General features: G+C 40.1%; 1 protein-coding gene across 6 annotated transcripts in view; it reads left to right on the top strand.

Moving 5' to 3' along the window:
* Nucleotides 1-20670, top strand: part of VTI1A (vesicle transport through interaction with t-SNAREs 1A) — a 312235-nt gene that overhangs the window by 57775 nt on the left and 233790 nt on the right. For 3 of the 6 annotated variants that reach the window (XM_048505583.1, XM_048505585.1, XM_048505586.1), the window contains exons 4-5: nucleotides 11855-11932; nucleotides 17021-17041. In XM_048505583.1, the coding sequence (XP_048361540.1) occupies nucleotides 11855-11932; nucleotides 17021-17041 (99 nt within the window). The remainder of the gene's footprint in view (nucleotides 1-11854; nucleotides 11933-17020; nucleotides 17042-20670) is intronic. The other 3 variants (XM_048505584.1, XM_048505587.1, XM_048505588.1) reach the window with 1 other exon arrangement.

The raw sequence follows: 20670 nt of genomic DNA, 5'->3' as shown, positions 1-20670 counted from the left end.
AGAAGTGACCTGCAAATTCATCACATGCACACCATGGTAGTACTTGCTAAATAGAAGTCTATCTATAATTAGTCAGTAGTCTGCCTTATATCTACACGAATATCTACAAGAATATCTTATATCTACAAGAATATGCCTAATAGCATGTGAAACTCATATATTTAGAGAACTAAACCACAGTGTTTGATCAGTGGAGTGATTCACTTGAGGAAGGCATAAGTTTGCTTTATCTCTGGGCCATTCTTTTATCAAATGATAGCAAAGAGACTGTCTGGGTTGGGATTTAATTGGTAGGCATTTGCTGCTTGAGGGGAGGATGAGGAATACTGGGTGGTGAATCAAAAACACAGGACAACACTTATGTGGTTCAAAATCTTAGCCACAGCCTAGTTTATTGATTATTGGCAAAGGAAGCAGAGGGGTAGCATTGGGGGTGGATGCTAAGACTGGGCAACTCTCTGGGCCACCCCCAGCCCAATGTTGGGGGAACTAGAGTAGCAAGTTTTGGTAGGAGCTGTTTGGGTGCTGGCCATTAGATGCTGGCCACTGGCCCCTTGCTCCCTGGAGGTATGGGCCCATCAGCAGCCTGTCACCCAGGCATATGGCATCAAGGCCTGCTCCACCCCTTCGGGATCTCCATCAATCGTGAGGCAGGCACACAGGCTCAGCCTCCCCCAAAAAGGATCATTCCCAATGCACAACCCACCAAATGATCAAGGACACTCTCCCTGTCCTTGCTCTTGCCAAAGCTTCCAAAGCCCTTAACCAATCACACAGTGCCTGCTGGATGCTGTGCAGCAAGGTATCCATGCCCCATTCAGAAAGGTTGAGAAAGGGCTGCCATATGGAAAGAGATTTTCAGGGTGTGACACCACCCTAACACCAGATGCTTCCATGCACTGTGCCATGGCTCTGCAGGCCTTCCCATTGGCTAGATCAATCTTGCCTGGGGTGATCGCCCCATGCCACTCATGTCACTCTAGGAGGCACACGTGTTTTGGGCAGTGGCCAGGCCAAGGTTTTCACATAGATCATCATGTGCCGTGCCAGAAGCACCCCTTTTGGGGTCAGGAGATTCTCACCCAGTTGAAGAATCAGAGCTTGTGGGGGGTACTGCTCAAAGACTGTCGATTCCATGGTGAGAAGCAGGAACTCCCACTGCATCCCTCAATCCCAGAGCCAAGTCACAGAGATGTCACAGCCGAGTCCCAAGTTGTCATATCTGCCAGATGCTGCCATGTATTTTCTAGTTCAGTATACAATACTGTGGCCTACAATCCACACCTTTCTCAAAAGGACCTGGGGAAACTGGGAATAAAAACAAAGTCAATATTCTGTGACAAAGCAAATGTAGCTTTTGTAAGCCACTGAGCACCAGTGACAAATGGCCATAATCTGTTCAGGGGAGGTCCCCTGTGCAGCAGCAGAAGTCATGACCCTGATCTGAAAAGAGTGTGGGTCAAATTCCCCCAATGGCAAAACCAGGCAGCAAATTCAGGTCCATGGGACAATAGCAAACTAGAAGTGCGAAAGTGTGACCCATCCGCAGGAACCAACAGGGCCCTTGATGAGCTGGCTGCATGGCAGGATATTCAGACACATAGCAAAGAGGGCATGGTTCCCTGGGAGGATTCCCGAAGCCAGATGTGAACCTCTGAGCTAATGACACACAAATATGAGAGATGATACCTGATCGCTGAGGTTGTTACACAAAAGAAGCTACTAGTTCATTACAGTGAAACACCCCAAAAAAGGCTAAGGAAAAAGCAGATTGGAAATAGGAGACTTCAAAAGGTGAAGAACAGACATCCTGGAGAAGGTGCGACAGCTCCCTCAGCAGCTCTCTGGTAATGGGCCTGCACCAATCTGAAGGGCGGGAAAACATACAGCTCTATCCCTTCACAAACCCCCACATTAAAAATGATCTATTTGGGTTGCCTGCACCAGCAGTTTTACTGTGAAAGGAAATTGCTGCCATGTGCACCTGCAAGGTCCTGGATGCCAGTTCCTGTGACCTCAGGCACACTAATTCAACACTGCCCCCTTAAAGATAGCCAAGCTCCCAAAGGAGTCAGAAAATGCTAGCAACGCAGCAACTGCCTGTTCATATGTTCAACAGTTGTATGGACCAAGGACCTAGCACTCCTCGTGTTATCAGCAGCTACCAAGGTTCCAGAAATCCTCCGGTAACGTGTCAGGGTGCTGGTTTATGCTAGGCGCCAAAGTCCAGAACCTACCCTTCTGGAAGCGGGACAACATGTCCATGATGTCATTATTGGTGCCTGGAATATACTTCATCAAGAAAGAGATGTGACATAGCATATATAAAATGACCAACCTCCTGACCACATGCATGAGCCACTCAGAGTGTATTTGCCTGTTAATCACCCTGTCCACAACCTGATTGTCACATCAAAACAGTACCCAGTGGTCATGAAACAAGTCCTGCCATATGCTGGTGGTCTATACTGAAAAATTTGAGGCCAGCCAAGCCTAAAAAACAAAGACTGTATATATAGGGATACAAGGCAATGAGGTATAAGCAGTTAGTTTGAGTATAATTTCAATAGATACTTCATAAAACGTTCATAAAGATTATTCAGAAAGATATATTGTGATTATTTAACTGGATATAAAGGTAATAAACAAACATATAATGTCATAAACATTATGGGCTTGGCTGGCCTCAAAACTAACTGCTTATACCTCATTGCCTTATATCCCTATATATACAGTCGTTGTTTTTTAGGCTTGGCTGGCCTCAAATTTTTCAGTATAGGTTTGACTGTATATATTTGCTGATCTGTTTAATATGCTGGTGGCCACCAGGATTTGGTAGAATTTGAAAAAGGTCAAGTTCCTGAAGATGCCTAGTGACTCCCATTGCAAGGGCCAGCACTATTCACACCTCCGCTATTTGAAGTAAAGCCCGAAACCCAGGCTGCTGGAAGCATCAGAGTATACCTGGAATGAGCAGAGACTGCCAAAGGAGTCTGTCCCATTAAAGTGTGTCAGGAATTCTTGCCACACAGGTACAATCAGATGAAGGGATAAGGAGCAGATGCCACAGATGTGGCCCATGCCAGGTGCACACAGAAGGGGCCCAACTCCAGAATACCACCCGACACACAAAATTAGAGTGCCCCAGGAATACCTACAATTCCTTAAGGTGCACTTTTTGGTGGCCCATCAGACCTTGAGTGGCAAGTTTGTCCACTGAGAGGCAGGATGTGCCTCACATTATGTCCAATAACATGCCCAAATATGTTAACTGCGTGACGGAGTCTTCAATCTTGCCGCCTTCTAAAAGCACTCCAACCTCCCCAGCATGATCCTAAAGGCAACAAGACTGTTGGGGCAATCCAGAGCACCTATGACCCCCACAACAGAAAATCATCAAGATATTAGGTTACGTACAGACTAACCATGCAATCTTTCACCACCCACTTCAGGAAGGTACTTGAACACCTCAAACATCTTGGCAGGCAGTAAAGCAACCCATAGACATAGCCTTGTCCATGTACCATTTTCTCCCAAATTTAAAGCTCAAAAGACAGAACTCCTCAAGGTGAATGGGGAGAAGCTGGAAAGCGGACTGGATATTGCACTGCTAACAATGTATCATGTCCACAGATGTGGTTAATACCCACTGCATGATTTAAAGGGGACCATTTTGGATAGGATAGATGATGGATTACCTATATTCCCCTGAAGTATTTTTGAACACTACCCCCAACAGGGACATCTGCAGATTGCTCTACAGGAACTCCTGGAAGAGGCCCTCAACTTGACCTGCCATCCACTCCTTCCCAGTCTTAGCAGCCATCATAGCCAGCAACTCCCAAGCAGAATTTATATTGTTGCAGTCATTGGCAACACACTCACCACAAAAGAGAATATGAAACCCATGACTGAAGCCTTGCCATGGGTAGCTAGAAGCGGACAGGTTCGGGTAAGACTGTAATAAGGAGAAAAAAGGGTAGCCAGATGGGGGCTGCTGTGAGCTGCCACTGACTCCCATTAGGGATATTACTTGAGGGGATTTCTTGAGGGGATAATTACTGGGTGTGCATGACTCCTGATCCTTTTGAGAGCCCCTGAGATTGTAGAGCAGAGCCCCCCGAAAGTACAGCCAAGCTCCACCACCCCTCCTGCATAGGATCCATGAATAGGAGCTGAAACAGACCTTGCACACATTGTCAAATCTGCATTTTGGCCTGTAGCAGCTGTCCTAGTTGAATTCCCAACACATCTGCTGAGAGCCCTGATGCTTGCCAGGAAACCTGCACTTATCTGGAACATCCTTCAGCTTGACATATGGATGTAAAGTCACCATCCATGTTCGGTCAGGGATCAAATCCCAGTAGGCCATCTCCTCATGGGAAGTGCTTTTTAGGAAATAACTCCTTGTAGTCCATAACTTCTGCATCCCCTCCTATGATTCCAGTCCTCAGTCCATTGCATGGGTGAAGCAAAATGCCACCAGGGCCAAGTACTCCCTGAAACCCTTCAGTCTATTATAAAAGGTGCACTTCACACCCTTAGATTTTGACTTCTTCTTTGCAGATCTGGACCCAGTGGTCCTGGCATCCCCCTTGGGCTTCAAAAGTGAAAAAAAAAACCATTCACATAGAAGCCATCCAAAACCCTCTCCCGTAGCTTAAACAGGAGGTGAGAGCTGAGAAGCAAGTTTACCGGAATCACTACCCCTAGAGGTGGAGGGGAATCCTGTCCCTGAGGTGCATGACTCCCCCGGGCATCACCTCCTGAGCTAAACATCCTGTGCCTGCTCACCCAATGTGGAAGACCTTCCCTGCCCTCAAAAATTATCATTCCTGTGGGTTGTGTCTTCATCTGAGAAAGGCTTTCCTGAAGATGAACTGGTGAGGGAACTCTCCTGTGAATGGTGTCTCTGACTCGCTCACTTGAGTTGTTCTCGGAACCTCCAGCCTCTAGATGGTGATGAGGGCTGTCAAATTAATCACATCTGTCATCCATTTTGATTAACACCCCCTCATGCTGGGGCTGGTAGCCCCCATGTCCTACTGTGGTCCTCCCCCACCTCCAGTCATACTTTCGTCCTGCTGTAGTCCACCTCCAGTATCAGTTGAGCCCATCTGCTCCATTCATTCAGACAGCTGAAGCAATATTCTGAAGCTCCCTTGGAAAAAGATGCTGTTAGGACCACAAAAGGGAAAGATTATACTGCTGGCGCCAGACCCTTGGGTGCCCAACAGTTGTAGGGGCCACTGTTCCCACAGCACCAGAATGGATGCCATATTACAAAGCCCCCCCCCCACCAAAAATGATCAAAAGGTTTACGACACTGGGAAGGGGTACTGCCCTACCTGAGCCCATGTTATGAAATGCACCCAGGTCACCCACAACCCCAGCACTGGCCATTGCTGCATGTCCCAAGGTTGCCGGAGCCCAGGATGAGCTGAGTGCATGCGCTGAACCATCTAAACTGCTGGAACACCCAAAGCATATGAGGCCCTGAGAACTGATCTGGTGTGAGGGGTCATGCCCATGGCACCAAGGGAGAAGTCTGGCCTTGCCTCAGACAGAATTCCCATGTTATGGCCTGCTGCTAAGCCAGGACCCATACTTGCTGTGCCATTAGCCAGGCTAACCCATGGCGCTTTCCTAGATTGGACCTTGTCCCAGCCTGAAGCAACCTGTTTTCCTCTTGCTTTGTGTTTTGATGCTAGGTTGGTGGGTGGGCCGCTGATTCCCATGGTTGCCAAGCCCCCACTGCCCACTTTGGCCCCTCGCTTGCCCAGGCTGTGCCTCCCCTGAGTAGGCCCTGCTGCCTTTATTTGCCCAGCACTCTTTCCCTTTGGAGGCATGACAACCTACAAAGTAGATATACCCCTTCAAGGTAGCTCCCAGCGAAGCAGCAAAACCAAGCCCCCTACCCTCAAGCTGTCCCCGGCCTTTCTCCCCCCCCCCCCAGTTACCATGGAGCCTTTAGCTGCAGGGCCCTAGACTCCCACATAGGCTGCAGATGTGCTGCTCTGGTGAGGTATGTGCTGCAGAAGAGAAGGCCACCCTGTCACAGATCTGTTCTGCTGCTGGGAGAATGCCCTCCAAACCACATGACCTTCAGAATTGCAGCCGCACCAAGACTTTTTGGTCGACCCTGCTGCTGCACCAGCCAGAGAAGGTTAGACCTCTGAGGCATCCAAGACAGGTTGAGAAAGGCTGATCTCAGCCAAAGGTCCTCTGAAGCCTGGGAAGCATGATTGCCAATAAGAGAACGGAGATTCACGCAGTTGAGTGAGTTCTGCTAAAAATTGACAAAGATCAGTCATGAACATCAGGGGGGTGGAAACCTAAGAGAGGTAGAAGCCCACCTCACATGGCGAGCCCCTGCCTTATATAGCCATGAGCTCTCCAGCTTCGCCCCTGCCCAGCCAACTTCACACTCCACGCTGGACAACCTATCATGGCTGGCCCTCAGGGACCATACAGCCAGCGTGGAGGGCAGGCCTGCCTCCCATCTTCTCAAAACAGCAATGGTGGCTCAGGGTGAGTACTGTGCCTTTCTTCTGTAGCATTTCTAGAGAATCACCTGGGGGGTTCTTCATTGTTGTGGTGGCAGTTCAGTTTTTAGCAACCTAATGCTTCAAAGATGCTCCACTCTGGTTAAATATATGTCATTTTGCCTTTTCCCCCATGCTTCACAAAACACATGCATACTTCTTTTCAAAGCAGTTAAGCCCTTCAGTGTGCACAGAGTGCCTTTCACACACATGTTGAGCTGACTGCCAGGAAAACAAAAAAAATGGTTTAGTTGACAGCCATTTGATGGGTGAGAGCTATATATAAGAACTCTTAAACTCCTCTTGAGCTGTCCAGAAAAGGCATTGGAGTGCAGATTCAGTAAAGCCTCTGCCTCTTTTAGAAAATACATTTAAAGTAGCAGTAGACAGTGGTAACTGACAACCAAGACTAAAAATGTTGACAATTTCTTGATTTGCCTGGTTAGTTTATGTATAGAAGTCATTAACTATTTATAAAATGCATTATGAATTGGGTTCCTTCAAACTGTAGCAATATGTGTGACATTTTCCAGCACAAACTATCATACTTGCATTTGGCTGCTGTACAAATTTCTATCCAATACAACATTAAGATCATAAAGCAGCTTTATAACTGTTACACTAAATTACCTTTTCCTGCTTTCACTAATGATGATCAGCTTCATTTAGCTTCATTTAGAGAGCTAGTAAGATTATTGTGGTTATTATTTTAAAGACAAAAGGAAGTGCTGTATTGATATTTTAGATAAATTCTAAGAGAACAAATGGGCACTTTAGTTCAAAAGCTTAGTCTTTTATGTGATCAATTCATTTTGGGATGAAATTGTGATCAAAAGTACTATCAAATTATTTATTGATGACTATGGTAGAGTTGGCCTTAATTGTAGTCAAAGGGGCTAGTTAGTGTGATGAGTTGTTTTTTAAAAAAAGAATTTTGAGAGGGCATGGTAATATAGTGACTATGAGAATGAATGTTAGCTGTGCTGTTGGTGTTCAAAATTTGCATTATACTGACCTATACCAAAAGGTAGACAAAAAGATAAACCTCTGACATAGTGAAGTGTGTGATATTTTTTGCAAAGTAGAAATATTTCTGTTCAGAGATGGGTGTTTCATTGTAGACTTACCTTTAGGTTCTAGGAATCAGTTTCACTGGATTAATTCTGGTAATTCCAGGAGCTAGAATTGCTTGTGGTTTATGGTAGACACTGCTATAGTATGATTATGAGATCAATGTGTAGCAGAAAAGGTGTTTCAAATCTAGGGATCTGATGGGATAGCTAGCTTCATATTAGGAAATTCCTGAAGATTTGATGGTGGGGCCGGGAAGGGCTGGATTTTGGGGTTGGAGGGTCTCAGTGGGTATAATGCTGTGGACTCCACCTTCCAAACCAGCCATTTTCCCAGGGGAGCTAATCTCTGTTATCTGAAGATCTACTCTAATTCCAGTGTATTTGGAGATGGATCATTGCCCTTGCTAACAGGGTTCATGGACTAGTCAAACTATTGTCTGTATCAAGTGTCCATAATTTATCCGTTCACAAGCCTGAGAAAAATAGTATCCTGGGTTCAAGACTAACAATTCCATCTAACCAGCCAACTAACATTGTTTACAAGTCTGACCACTTGATACATTCATGACATTGAAAGTAACCTCTCACATCTCAGACTTTCACTGGCCAATTGTGTACAAGGTATCTGCTGTGCAATGGGGGAAATGTCTGTCCCAGCAAGATTTCTTATGTGGACATATTTCCTCAAACCTCACTTTCAATTTCTAGTCTCACCCTGTTGTTTCTATCTCCTTCCTGCTTCTCTAATTCTCATTTTGATGTATCAATATATTGATATACCAGAGTTGGCTTTTGCAAAGAATAGCTCGAGCATGGGCTGTTTCTGGCTCCATGCCGAATCCCTTGCTGTTCTTCTACTGTCCCTGATGTTTGGGAGGGCTTTAAAAAACTTTCTTTTTAAAGACAAGTGTCTCTCCTGCCATAGCAGCAAGAGAGAGACTGGGAGAGAGGGAGCGGAGGGAAAGGAACGGGGGGAGGTTGGGAAGAGAATATCAGCTCTATAATATTGGAACTACTGATTGTTATGAGATCTATGCCTTTAAGAGGGTTGGATTTAAGAGAACCAGGAAACAGAGGCCCATTGAGCATAGCTGCGGGGGAGGACTGGGCAACCTCCTCACGTGTAAACAGAAACACGAGGAGGCTACATACACTTCAGCCCCACCGCACAGTCCCAAAGGCCCGAGGTAAGTGAGTAAAGGGCCATTGTTAGGATGCTTAAATGCTATTCAGAGGTATTGTAAAAAGTTTGGTAAGGCTTATGATGGAACAAGAGCCACTGTTCAAATTTGGCTATTCCTCCCTCCCTTCTTTCTTTTCAAATTTTATAGACATAGCCACAAGTGGAGGGATAAGTAGATAAGCTGCCCTTATTGTCATGTGTGTTTGCCTGCAATCTGTTGGTTTCCTGTGAGAGATTCTAGCCAAGCTTCAGAATTCTTCTTAAGCAGAGCCTAGCTAATATGGTAGCACCAAAGACCCTTCCCGGAAGTATGGATGCTTGCGCTATCTGGTTGACCACATAGTGCTTGTGCAGACTAGAGTGCACATTCAACTAGAACATCACATACATATAGCTTAAACAGTTACATAGCAGTGGGCAAACTGATGGGCAAGTGCCTTTTATTATCAAGTCACAACAGTTGAACATATTTCAAAGCGTAAACTCCATGGGCAAGAGGAACTATTTGACCATGCATGGTAAACTCCTAGACTGTGATTGTAGTGACAAACGAACAGAAAGATTGAATCATGTGCTGACATATGTTTGTAACTTCCTTCTTTATGTGATGTATATCAAACACAAAATAGGATATCATAATTGAGCAATCTATGCCAATTTGTTGGCTTTTTGGTGAAAAAAGCGAAAAACAAAACCCATCTCCATATGATATTCTTGCATACTGCAGAGTGTTTTAGTCCCCCATAGTGATGAAATGAATAATTTAAACAGGCAGCTCTGATACTAGAGCCTCTTTAAAGGTTCCCATTTCCTTTAATGCTGTACAGACTGTTTTTACTTGGTTAATGTGAAACTGCTGTGTCTGAGATATCCAAATAGTGGGGAAAAATAGTGGATGCACTGTGGCCATTGTATAAGTTCTTCGTTGATTGTACCACTATGGCTGTGCATCTTCTATTGAGTACTAGTAGCTGTATCACTTTAATAGCTGTAAATGGCACAAACAATCACTGGGGCTTTAAAAAGAGGTCAAAAGAAGCTGGCAGTTTCTTGGGTGATCGAAGCGAGGATTTGGCTAGCACATTTGTAATTCTGTTTGTAATTGTGTCCGTAAATTTGTAGTGTGATAGCTCCATTGAACATTGTGATAGCAGAATAAAAGTTAATATATATCTGTTCAGGGCACATGTACATTTTGGGTTAAAATTTCAGCCTGTATCTATTAAAAATAGACACCAAATGCAAATAACAATCCTGTTTAGTATATTGCTGAGGTATTTGGATAAAAGTTTCTATGAATCTTCAGGACAAAATTATTCTGTTCATATTGGGGAACTGCAAAGATATAGTGGGAGATATAAATGACAGGGAAATTTCCCTTTGATATGAATATTCCCTTCCAGTATGGTATAAACTGTCAGGGGCTTGATTAGTCCAATTTCCCTCAGCTGACTGTCAACTGTCCCCAACATTCACAGCTTTTGAAAAGCAAGGAGCATGCTTTGGCAAGTGTGGGCTGTCACCATTTGCAAACTAATCTTTTTTTCTGCATGTCTGGGGAATTTCCTTTTGTTTGGGGTGGTAGTGCTGATTAAGTGCCCTACTGATAGGCAGTGCCCTACTGGAGTGTCCTGCTGATAGGCACTTAAATATCAAGTTTGTTGCTAGAGGGAGTGGTCTTGTGTACAACCAAACTTTAACCCAGACCTATTTTCAAGGCCAGGAACAAGCAAGGACTCTCAACTGTGCTTAGCTGGCATGATTTAGATTAAATATAACTTTTTTCTCAGTGCTGTCCTCATTGGAGCACCTACGTAGCAAGTTTCAGAAATATGGCTTCTGGATACTACAGGGAAAAAAATTGAATAGCACATGCCCTGTAGAAGGCAGCTAGGTACCCTTCATGGTTAGCTCAGTTTTGCTGACAACTTCCTAATTGCCTTATTTTTCATTGGAAGAAGACAAAAGACTTCAAATGCAATAAGAATTATTATCTAAAATGTTATGAGATCTGATCCAGATTATAATCATAATGCTGAAGAAAGATACTGGCTGCAGGTGAGAAAAAGGCTGTGTGGCCGTGGTCTGGTCGATCTTAGTTTTCCAGGCTGTGTGGCCGTGGTCTGGTCGATCTTGTTCCTAACATTTTGCCTGCATCTGTGGCTGACATCTTCAGAGGTGTATCACAGAGAAAAGTCTGTTACACACTGTGCCTAAAGATAAGGGAATGTTTAGCTGGGTATATATTGTCCATGTCTCAGAGTGTATCATCTCTCCCCTGAACTGCAATTCATTGAGCTCTTGCAATTGTTCAAAAAATCCTTTTGTAACCCCCTCTTGTTGTTGTGTATCATTTGCCCTTGCTATGTTTGGGGTGGGGAAGAGTAGGTTCCAGTGTGCGGTTTTAACATCCATGCCACTGGGTCTTTTCAGACATAGCTTTGCAGAATTTAAAAACTCTGTGACTGACATGCTTTGTTAAAAGTTTTCTTTCTAATTTAAGGCAGAAGGGAAAGAGAAGAGGATGCAAAATCTTCCCTTCTTTGTCTGATTGCTTTGTTATTTTGACATTTCCAGTTTGTGTATGCAAATACAAAGATTGAATGACAATTCCTAATTGTGGAAATTTAATTGCATGTTATGTGGTATAAACTCAAATCTCAGTGCCCTAGCAGGGATCTAAAAGGTTCACATAATCAGTTATCTGGTTGAAAAGAATTAGGATTCTGTAAATGTTTATGGAACTTTGGAGAGGAGTCAGAGAAATCAGATAATCAAGATTTTGGGGTAGTTTCCATTGCGTTTAGTAGAAACATCCTTTCTTGTATAGCAGATGGTATGCTAGGATAAATTCTGCTAAAAGTATTGAGAATTCTTTCATTGTATTTAACAACTTATAAGTAAAGGGCTCAATAATAACTCTCTTTAGAGATTTTTTTAAAAAATCAAATAGATATCCATTAGAGGGCTCTCGAGGTTTTAAGATGATCAGCCTTGATAGTGATGGCTCCGGAGCTTTGCTTGCTCACACTTTTTTTCTTTTTGTTTTACAGAAAAGGTCACGGATTGCCTACAGTGACGAGGTGCGGAATGAGCTCCTAGGGGATGATGGGAATTCCTCGGAGATCCAGGTAGGATGCTAATCAAGAAGGCCTAGTGGGTGGCTGGAGGGTGAAGGAGGTCATTGGCACACTGGGCTTCTCAAGCTGCTCCTTAACAGCATTAGTAACAACTCATGTGGAAGTGATACTGTTTAATGCAAAGCTGGGGTCTTAATCAACTTCAAAATGTTTCTTGGAGATCTTACAATTTAACCCTTTACCTTGTGATCACTGTCTGCTATCTTTTAAAAAAATCTTTTCTTCTCTTTTTCTTTATTATTTGGTACTTAAGGAATAACTGGAGACACTGTGTTTGCCGACAAAGCCAAGGTCTTCACCTCAAACACTTGTAAAAGGAATAAAAAATTACATAATGCAGCTTTGATAAGAATGAAATATAATTACATCAACACTGGCAGGCAAAACAAATGAAAATGAGCCTTCAGAATCTGACAGTTGCTCTCAGTTTCCATGTGGGTTGGCTTCTCTAAGTCAGTTTCTCCTCTCTTGTATAAAAATGCAAATTATTTCAAGAAGTATATACTGTAACAGACACAGATTTTGTTAGCGTCTTAAAGGGATGTACAGGAACTATATGTGTGTTGATTAATCTTACTAAGTTCGCAATGTTCAGTGCATGGTAACAGTGTATAGTACAGGGTGGGTTTTTTTACAATTAGAAGAGGAACAGTGTTTTCAAGGCTTTGTATCCTATTGGCATCCATGCATACATTTAAACTTATTGTTGCAGAAAGTAATTCCAGTTTGATTGAATAAGAGAAGTGAAATCAAGTGTCTAATAATAAAAATATATCTGTATTCTTTACAAAAAAGTTTAATACATATTGTGTTTGGTATACATCCATATTGCCTGTTTTTTTAAAAAATGGTGTACTGTCATATTTGCAGGGTATTTTATCCTTTTAATAAAAGTGTGTGTGTGTGTGTGTGTGTGTGTGTGTGTGTGTGTGTGTGTGAGAGAGAGAGAGAGAGAGAGAGAGAGATAAATTGTATTCCTTGTTAAAATGAGACTATATCCCAAGAACAGATTCCAGCCAAATAATTCCCATTCATTGTAATGACTGTTGTGCTTAATTCTCCTATTGAAATCAGTGGGATTTGTAAGTATGTTACTTAGGATGTCCTTTATGGAATATTGATAATGTTATGATGAATATTTCATGAAGGGATTTTCTTGCTATGCTAAGTTTGAAAAGTTTTCATCTGAAAGAAGGAAGACATTTGTTTTTTTAAAAAATTACACAAATTTTCCAGTGACAAATTTTAACTCTAAAAAACAGTTCTAGATTTCTGAATTCAAATTGTTTTGTTCATTTTTTGATTACAAAGGGAATTTTGGTGACTTCCGCCTTGAAGGGGAAGTTGTTATTATTCTTAGGTGAAAACAGTATTTGTTATTTTAAAGAAGTACTGTAAGAATTTGCCCATTTTAATCTCTTAAAACCAGTGTTATATACTTAGTTGCCAGCAATATACTTAGAATATGAGTTCCTATGAGAGAAGAATTGTTTGAATGATACTTTGAAATTTGCATCAAGAAACTTTGTTCTGTGGCAAACTTTTGTGTTTTGAGAAATGAATAGTGGTTGACCACAATTTTAACTCAAAAATACAGTATAAATCACCTCAAAATTGCTGAAGATCAGGTGCTGAATTTAAAAAATCCCCACTATTTTGGGTTTGCACAAGCTATAAATAATGACTGCTTCACAGAGGCTGATAAATATCTGAGGAGAGGCTTTGTCAAGAGAACTGGGAGCTTCTAAAGTTGAACAACTCAAGATCATAGTCAACAATATCTTATGGTTTTTTTTTTAAATTGGGAAGACTGTGATCTCTGTGTATAATATAAACTAGTACATTTCTGCCAGGAATCAGTTACCTGCATGGTTTTGTTGTGTCCAGTTATATTTCAGCAGTGTGGTGGCCAGCTTTGGTAAATTAAATAGATACACATCATTTGCTCTCATATAGTTTGCCATAGATAACTTGGCTGAACAATCAGTATTATATTTGAAATTCATGTTCAGCAATTCTTGAAGGGAAAAAACACAGCTGTGTCTGCAGACAATGTTGTCCAAGGTGATTTTCATGATTTTATGACTACCTCAAGGCAATGACTAACATATAATAGTTAGAACTGTATGTACAAGCTGCTGTTCCCTCTCAACTTAAGTCGTGTTCTATTTAAAACAAAAGCCTTTTTGGTAAGGGCAGTTGATTGTGAGTTTTATTGGAATTTATTTTCTGTCATTGTAGTTATTAATTTCTCCTAATTCAAATGTAATGAAGCATAATCACATGCAGCCTATTTTAAACTAGAAGACAAAACCTGGCTGAGCTTAGTTGGGTTATCTCCCTCCCATCAAGAGCATTTTCTTGTTTACATATGTTAAACTATTAAAATGTGCGCATTAACACAGCACAGGATAAAATTTGTGTGTTTATATTTGTATAAAATTGTCTCTCTGTGTGTAAATACGGTATTTTAAACAACACTTTTATGTTTTGGTGTCATCAGATCTCTGGACAGATCCAAGTTCTTCACTGCAGTGATGCAATTCTTAGTTACAGCTGCATTTTCATTTGGGGGTGGGATAATTTAGAGGATTTGGGTTATGTGGTTCAGAAAAGAAAGCCAATATAAAGTTAATCAGAAATGGTTCACTTGCTACAAGCAAACAAAAACACCCCATATGGAAATTTTGTTGTTTGCAAGCCTCATCTTTTGAAATAAAATTCTGTTATCCTTACCAAACCTGACGGTAATTGGAGCGTCAGTTACTTATGTGAGTGTCTCAAGTAAGAAATGTGCCAAGGCAGCATATAAATTATCATGGGAGAACAAATAGTTTTGGTTATGTGGTTGCCTAATTGTTGACAACCAAGCTGTGATAATGTGAGATTTGGACTTGCTGTGCATAAAGTATGTCAAAACTCCAGAAACAGACCAGGGGGTGAAGTTGGTCAATTTAATTCCCCAAGATCTAAAGAAGGTTGGTATCACTTCATATAGCCCTGGCAGAGCAGATCATTACCAGTCACAAATCTTTTCGTTACATGCCGAGAGTTTATAGCAAAATAAATAGACAGTCATCACAAGTTCAGAAAATTGTGTGTTCGACCCACGATAATGTGTAAAGGGCGTTTAATAGAGTTCAGCATTTATTCGTTATCTGTATGCGGGCAGAGACGGTAGTGGCGTTATCAGCTTCTTGGGGGGAAATTCGGTAGTTTTCCATGTCACGTGACATGCCTCATAGACACGCACACACTCTGCGTTGCAGTTTTGATTCTACTCACAGCAGAAGGCTTAGCCACAAGAGATTCCACTGGTTCAAACCAGCGTAAACCAGTTTTTTTAGTCTACAAAGAAACAGATTAGTGCTTGTAGTAAATTGGAAAAAAAGAAGAATCTTTGTTTCAAAAAATATGCTGATTATCGTAACGTAAAATGGTGGCTACACACATTTTAAAGCTTTGACTTTGTTTGGCAAGCTTTATATAGTAAAATTTTAAAAATAGCAGTGGTAGAATTTGATCAAGTGCCGTCATTGTTAAATGAGGGGAAATCTTTTGTTAATTTGAATGAATATCTTTCAGCCATCATTTAAAAAAGAAAATCTCCCATTATTTAGCTTAGTTGCAAATCCTTTGCAGAGCTTAAATTCAGCCATGCAGCACAAACAAGATAGAACATTTTTTGTTTGGGACCTATTGAAAAAACCAATGTGGAGCATTTTAAAACTCTCATTGACTATAGCAGAGTGTCATGCCCCAAATGATCTCCATTGCAGGAAAGTAGTTTTAAACTTTGGCCCTTAAAGTATCATCGCCAGCTGAGGAGGGGTGATCTCAGGGTGGGGGGAAGGTAATGATACGATCAACTCTTAGGTCATCAGTTTTAAACAGATGTTTGTCTTTTTGGAGAAGAAAGGGGGGAGCATGAAATAAATTTACGAACAGGTGGGCTAAGGGCGGTTGTGGAGTAGCATGTATGTTTTCTTGATACCAAAACATTGGAAAATCCTCTTTTATAAAGGCCTACTAAAGTCAGCAGATTCCTTCCTACTTATTAAGCGAAACATCTCATGATTGTTGGCAATAATACGCTCTTTACTTTTAGTCTGAGCATAAGGGAATTGACAGTACTAATTCCATTTTAGTTAGACTTCATATCTATAAAATATTTTCCCCTTTATATCTAGGTTTAATAATAAGTTTCTAAAGAAATACATAAATTGTCAAAAGTTGGCCTTTAATTGTCAAAATAGTCTGTTATCTAAGGGAGAAAGGTTGTAACTGTCACTTAACTAATGAATTTCCAGTATGACTGACAAATGAATCCTATTTAAGATTAGTAAAAAAGCAGTAACTTGCAAAACTTTGGGTACAGTAGATGTAATACAGAAAATACAGCAGTTAAAATTATTTGTACAGCAGACCTCTAGGATTATAATTCTAAATGGTTTCTTTTGTTGTCCATTTATTTTTAATTAGGGAACACCCTAGAATTTCACTATACTAAATTTCATAGGCTTGATAAAAGAAACTATAGCAGTTGAGTTAAAATGAATATTCCAGTTATAAAAACAGTACAACCAGTGTCCAGTGGTCATCTATTATAGTTACTCTGATCTATTTAATAAGATAATTCTTTTGAGCAAATAAAAAGGCAGGTGTCAGAAATAAACAAAAAAATACAAAAACATCCTGGAAACTTGTATATACAAAATCACTTCTGCTGTACTATCTTAGAAGAGGGGAATAGTAAACTTGTTTTCCCCCTTTATATTATAGACTTCTATGAAGTCATTCCCTTTATTTCATGATGGTGTCTTAGATGTGGTTTAAAAGAGAATTTCACACTATTCTTTTTGTTTAATGTGACAGTGTGAGAAAGTGATCTTTATTCGTTCAAAAAACTCTGCATGTAGTCTATGTTTAGGTTCTTTTAATGTGTTTGTCTGTGATTTTTAAATGCTAAACATGTAAACAGATAAATTGTCAATGTTAATTCTGTATCCTGTCACACAACTGATCTTTCTTTCCTGCCATTTCTTTCCTTTTTATCTTTTTTGTGCGTTCATGTTGCAGTTGATAAAATTACGTGAAGAGGTGAGTACTTCCTTGCTTTTTGTTGTCTAGCTTTTCTTTTAAAACTGAGTTTCCAAATCTGAAGTAGATCTTTTTGGTCACTGTTCCAGAAAAACCTACACAAAGCAAAAATAAAAAAAAACTGATTACATTTCTTGAGAATTTCTTTGTTTATTTCTTTCTTTCACTGTACCTTTACATGGGAATCCCTGGATCAAACCTTTAAAATTAAAATTCTTTGATAGCTAAGAGGAAAGGGATAATTTAAAGGCACTGGAAAGAAGGAAAACTACTATTTGATCTCTATTAGTAAACCTTGATCTAATCAGATCCTGTAATGATATCTGCGTCACACAATCTTTGATGGAGTAAATACCTTTATATCTCAGCACAGTTAGAGAAGGTAATGCATTAGTGTGTGTGTGTGTGTGGGGGGGAACTCCGCTTGAAACCCTACTAGCAATACATAATACATCATTGTGTAGACCTACTGACATACAAAACAGTATGAAAATATTGCATGCACGTTGAAAATAGAATCCAGGTAGATCTATGCTCAGTTATACATCAATATTTATTATTTATTTGTGCATACACTGTAGAGAATGTAGATGAGAGCTCTTTTTCTTCGCACCTTAGGAAATGACCTGAAGTGGCAGCATTACTTCTGAGACACGTTTAAAAGTGTCTTATGGTTATTTCCTGACATTCTGTAATGTGTTTCAGAAGATTCTTCCTCAGTATTATTGTATAGTACACCAAATTCTTGCACTGTTGTGTAAAGAAAAATCATTACTTATCAGAGGTTTGGTACAATAAAAGTAGCTAGGGAACCAGTATTCTGAGGCAGTTTCAACCAGAGTTCCTGATGGCAGTTCAAAAAACACATAAATTATGCTTCTTTAGTCTTGTATTTGGTGGGTGACTTTGTGATAGGGCCATACATGTTTACTTCTGAAAGAAGGAAGAGGCAGGGTATTTTTGAATAATGATGGTTGTGCTTTGAAAGAACTGTGATACAAATATCTTAAAAATAAGTGGATCCTTGACCCCTAATACATTAATCAAATATCTGTAATAACGCTATTTTAACTGCCAACAGTTAGGCAGCTTGTAGTATACTATGTGGAAATAGTATTGTACAAAATGAAGTTAAGAAGGCAAATAGTCCTTGAACTCTGTCCTCAGTTGTTGTTTATGCAGCATCATTATTGTATAACTTCACAGAATAATGTAAACACAAGACAGGTTCATAACTTGATGAACCTACAATCAACATTTTGGTTAGAGTGGATGCAGAAAAGTAGGCAGACAGCATAGGAAGATAAACAAAGTTGATGATTGAAAGGAGTGAACATGAGACACTACAGTTATGTGTCACATACTTAGGTTTCATTTATGATGGGAAATAAATCTCAAAAAGTAAAATTTGGTCCTCTAGACGAGTTTTATTATGTGAAATTGATAGTGTGGTAATAAGGATGTGAATATAATGATTTCTTAGTCTTTTGAAATTGAGTCCAGCTTTCATGAAGACTTTGGAGCACAAATTAAACACTTTCATGACTGTTCATAGGTGTACCTATGTTTGCAGAAGGATGCAGTTGAAAGATTCTTGAAAGTAAATGCAATGATATAAGCCCAAATCATAACAACTGTAAAAACAGACTTTGAAAATAGTAATTTGAACTTATTAGTAAAGCCAATGCTATCTTAATAGTGTTAATGTTAATAGTGTTAATGTTAATGAAAATAAAATAGGGAATTTGGTGAATATGCTGTCATTTTAAAAAAAATATACATGGACATAATTCAGAAATTTGTCAGCTATGTATATGGAGGATTGTATTACTGTTTTCTTATTTTGTAAGCCCTCGTGTATCTTTTTTGCTTCATAGTTTTTTTGGGAGCATATGAAATGTGTGGCTAAAAAGGGGACTGGAATTAAACATCAAAGAGCAGATATGAAATGCAATGGAACCTTTACTGCTGCAATTTTTAGTTACCGTATTATAGCTGTAAGATAAACTGCAAAGGGGGTGGTGTTTATATAGAGAGTGTAAAATGCACATTAAAGCCCAAATGATGGCTAGTACTGTGATTCAGACAAGGTTCTAAACTAGTCATATAGTATGACATCAAGGCTTTCCCAATTACAGCTCTCCTAAGGAGGTATGATCTTAAAAGCAATTGTGATTTCTCCATACTGTTTTCTAATGAAAAATGTACAATTCCTTTATTACAAGGCTGTGTTCCAGCACAGAGGCCTTACACAGAATTCTATGGAGGCTACACTGCTCTGTTTTCTTTTCACTTCTGAGATCTCAGTTTGAATCCAGCCCACATGGAAAGACTAAATCTCTAGATGTAGCTTGCCACTTTGCAAAACTTCCACATACAACTCCTCAGAGAAGCTCTTTGTGAAGCTAAAAGAGCCTGAACCACCTCATGCTACTTCATATACAAAGGAATAGGGGATAGTGTGGGAGAATGAATTTGACAAGGGGTGGGGACGTAGTTGAAAGCACTTGCTGCAACTGTTAGGTCACTGCTTTTTAGTAACAATATCCCCCCAAACTGAAAAGTAAATAACACAACCACTTATGGGGTGGGGATGAAGAGGTGTGATGCAGAACAAGTTGGGCGAAAAGGATCTGAAATCAGAAGTACGAAAGCATCATAGTACACTGAGATATTTTTGAACTGTGTTCTGCTGAAGCGAGGTTCTGCATGCAAGAAAGCTAGCATGAGCTTTTAGGCATTCTCTGGTGATTTACAAATTTAATTTTACCATTCAAAACAATAGCGTTGCCATTTGATTTTTGTGTGTTTGTGAGGTGTTACAGAGTAACATTAAAACATTCAGTTAAGAATATTTTAAGTGATTTTTATGTGACTGGATCATTTTTTTCTTTAATTTTGCTATTATTTGCACTGCATTCTGAGAGTCTGTATCTATAAAATGTATCACTTAAATCAGAGTAGTGTCGTGTTGCTTTTCAATCCTTGGGCTTTTTTTTTGCTGACCTTACATACTTTTAATGGACTCTGTAAGAATGATATCCACACTTATATGCATCTATAACACATTGTGCATGAGTTAAAATGAATTTAATTTGGACAATTTTTCGTATTATGACAGTAAAAGCGAGCTTTATAAAATATATTTGTATGATGAATTTTCATGTCCCCTATTTTGAGAAGGTTTTACTACTTTTAGAATTTATGGCATAGAAAACAGGGATTCTGTCATTGGGAATTTTCCTTTTTTCCCCTTTAAAGTCTGTTAATAAAATTTTGAAATTATTCCTTTGCCCTAACAGTGCTAATTAGCTGCTGACATAATTTCAAATAATTTTCTGTAGTTTGTATTTTTAAATGTTGTTAAATGTTTGTCGTTTTCTCTCTCCCTCCTCCCCCTAAACCTTTGTTCCTGGACTTTCCTCCCTTTCCTTCTAAACGTAAAAGTTTTTTTTTTTTTTGCAATTTACTCTTAACCTATCCACTGTGTATTAGACAACACTATTAATTATTATAGACTGTTATTGCAGATTTCCTGACCTTCACATTGGGTTCTATCCGTGCTGATCTAAATGCATTGTTTTAATGATTTCTCCCCCCCCCCCAAAAAAAAATTCAAGGAAGGCTTT

This window comes from Sphaerodactylus townsendi, linkage group LG08, assembly GCF_021028975.2.
Source record: "Sphaerodactylus townsendi isolate TG3544 linkage group LG08, MPM_Stown_v2.3, whole genome shotgun sequence".
NCBI classification, from domain to species: Eukaryota; Metazoa; Chordata; class Lepidosauria; order Squamata; family Sphaerodactylidae; genus Sphaerodactylus; species Sphaerodactylus townsendi.
The sequence above is the reverse complement of the archived record's forward strand: the minus strand, read 5'-3'. Positions and strand labels throughout refer to the sequence as shown.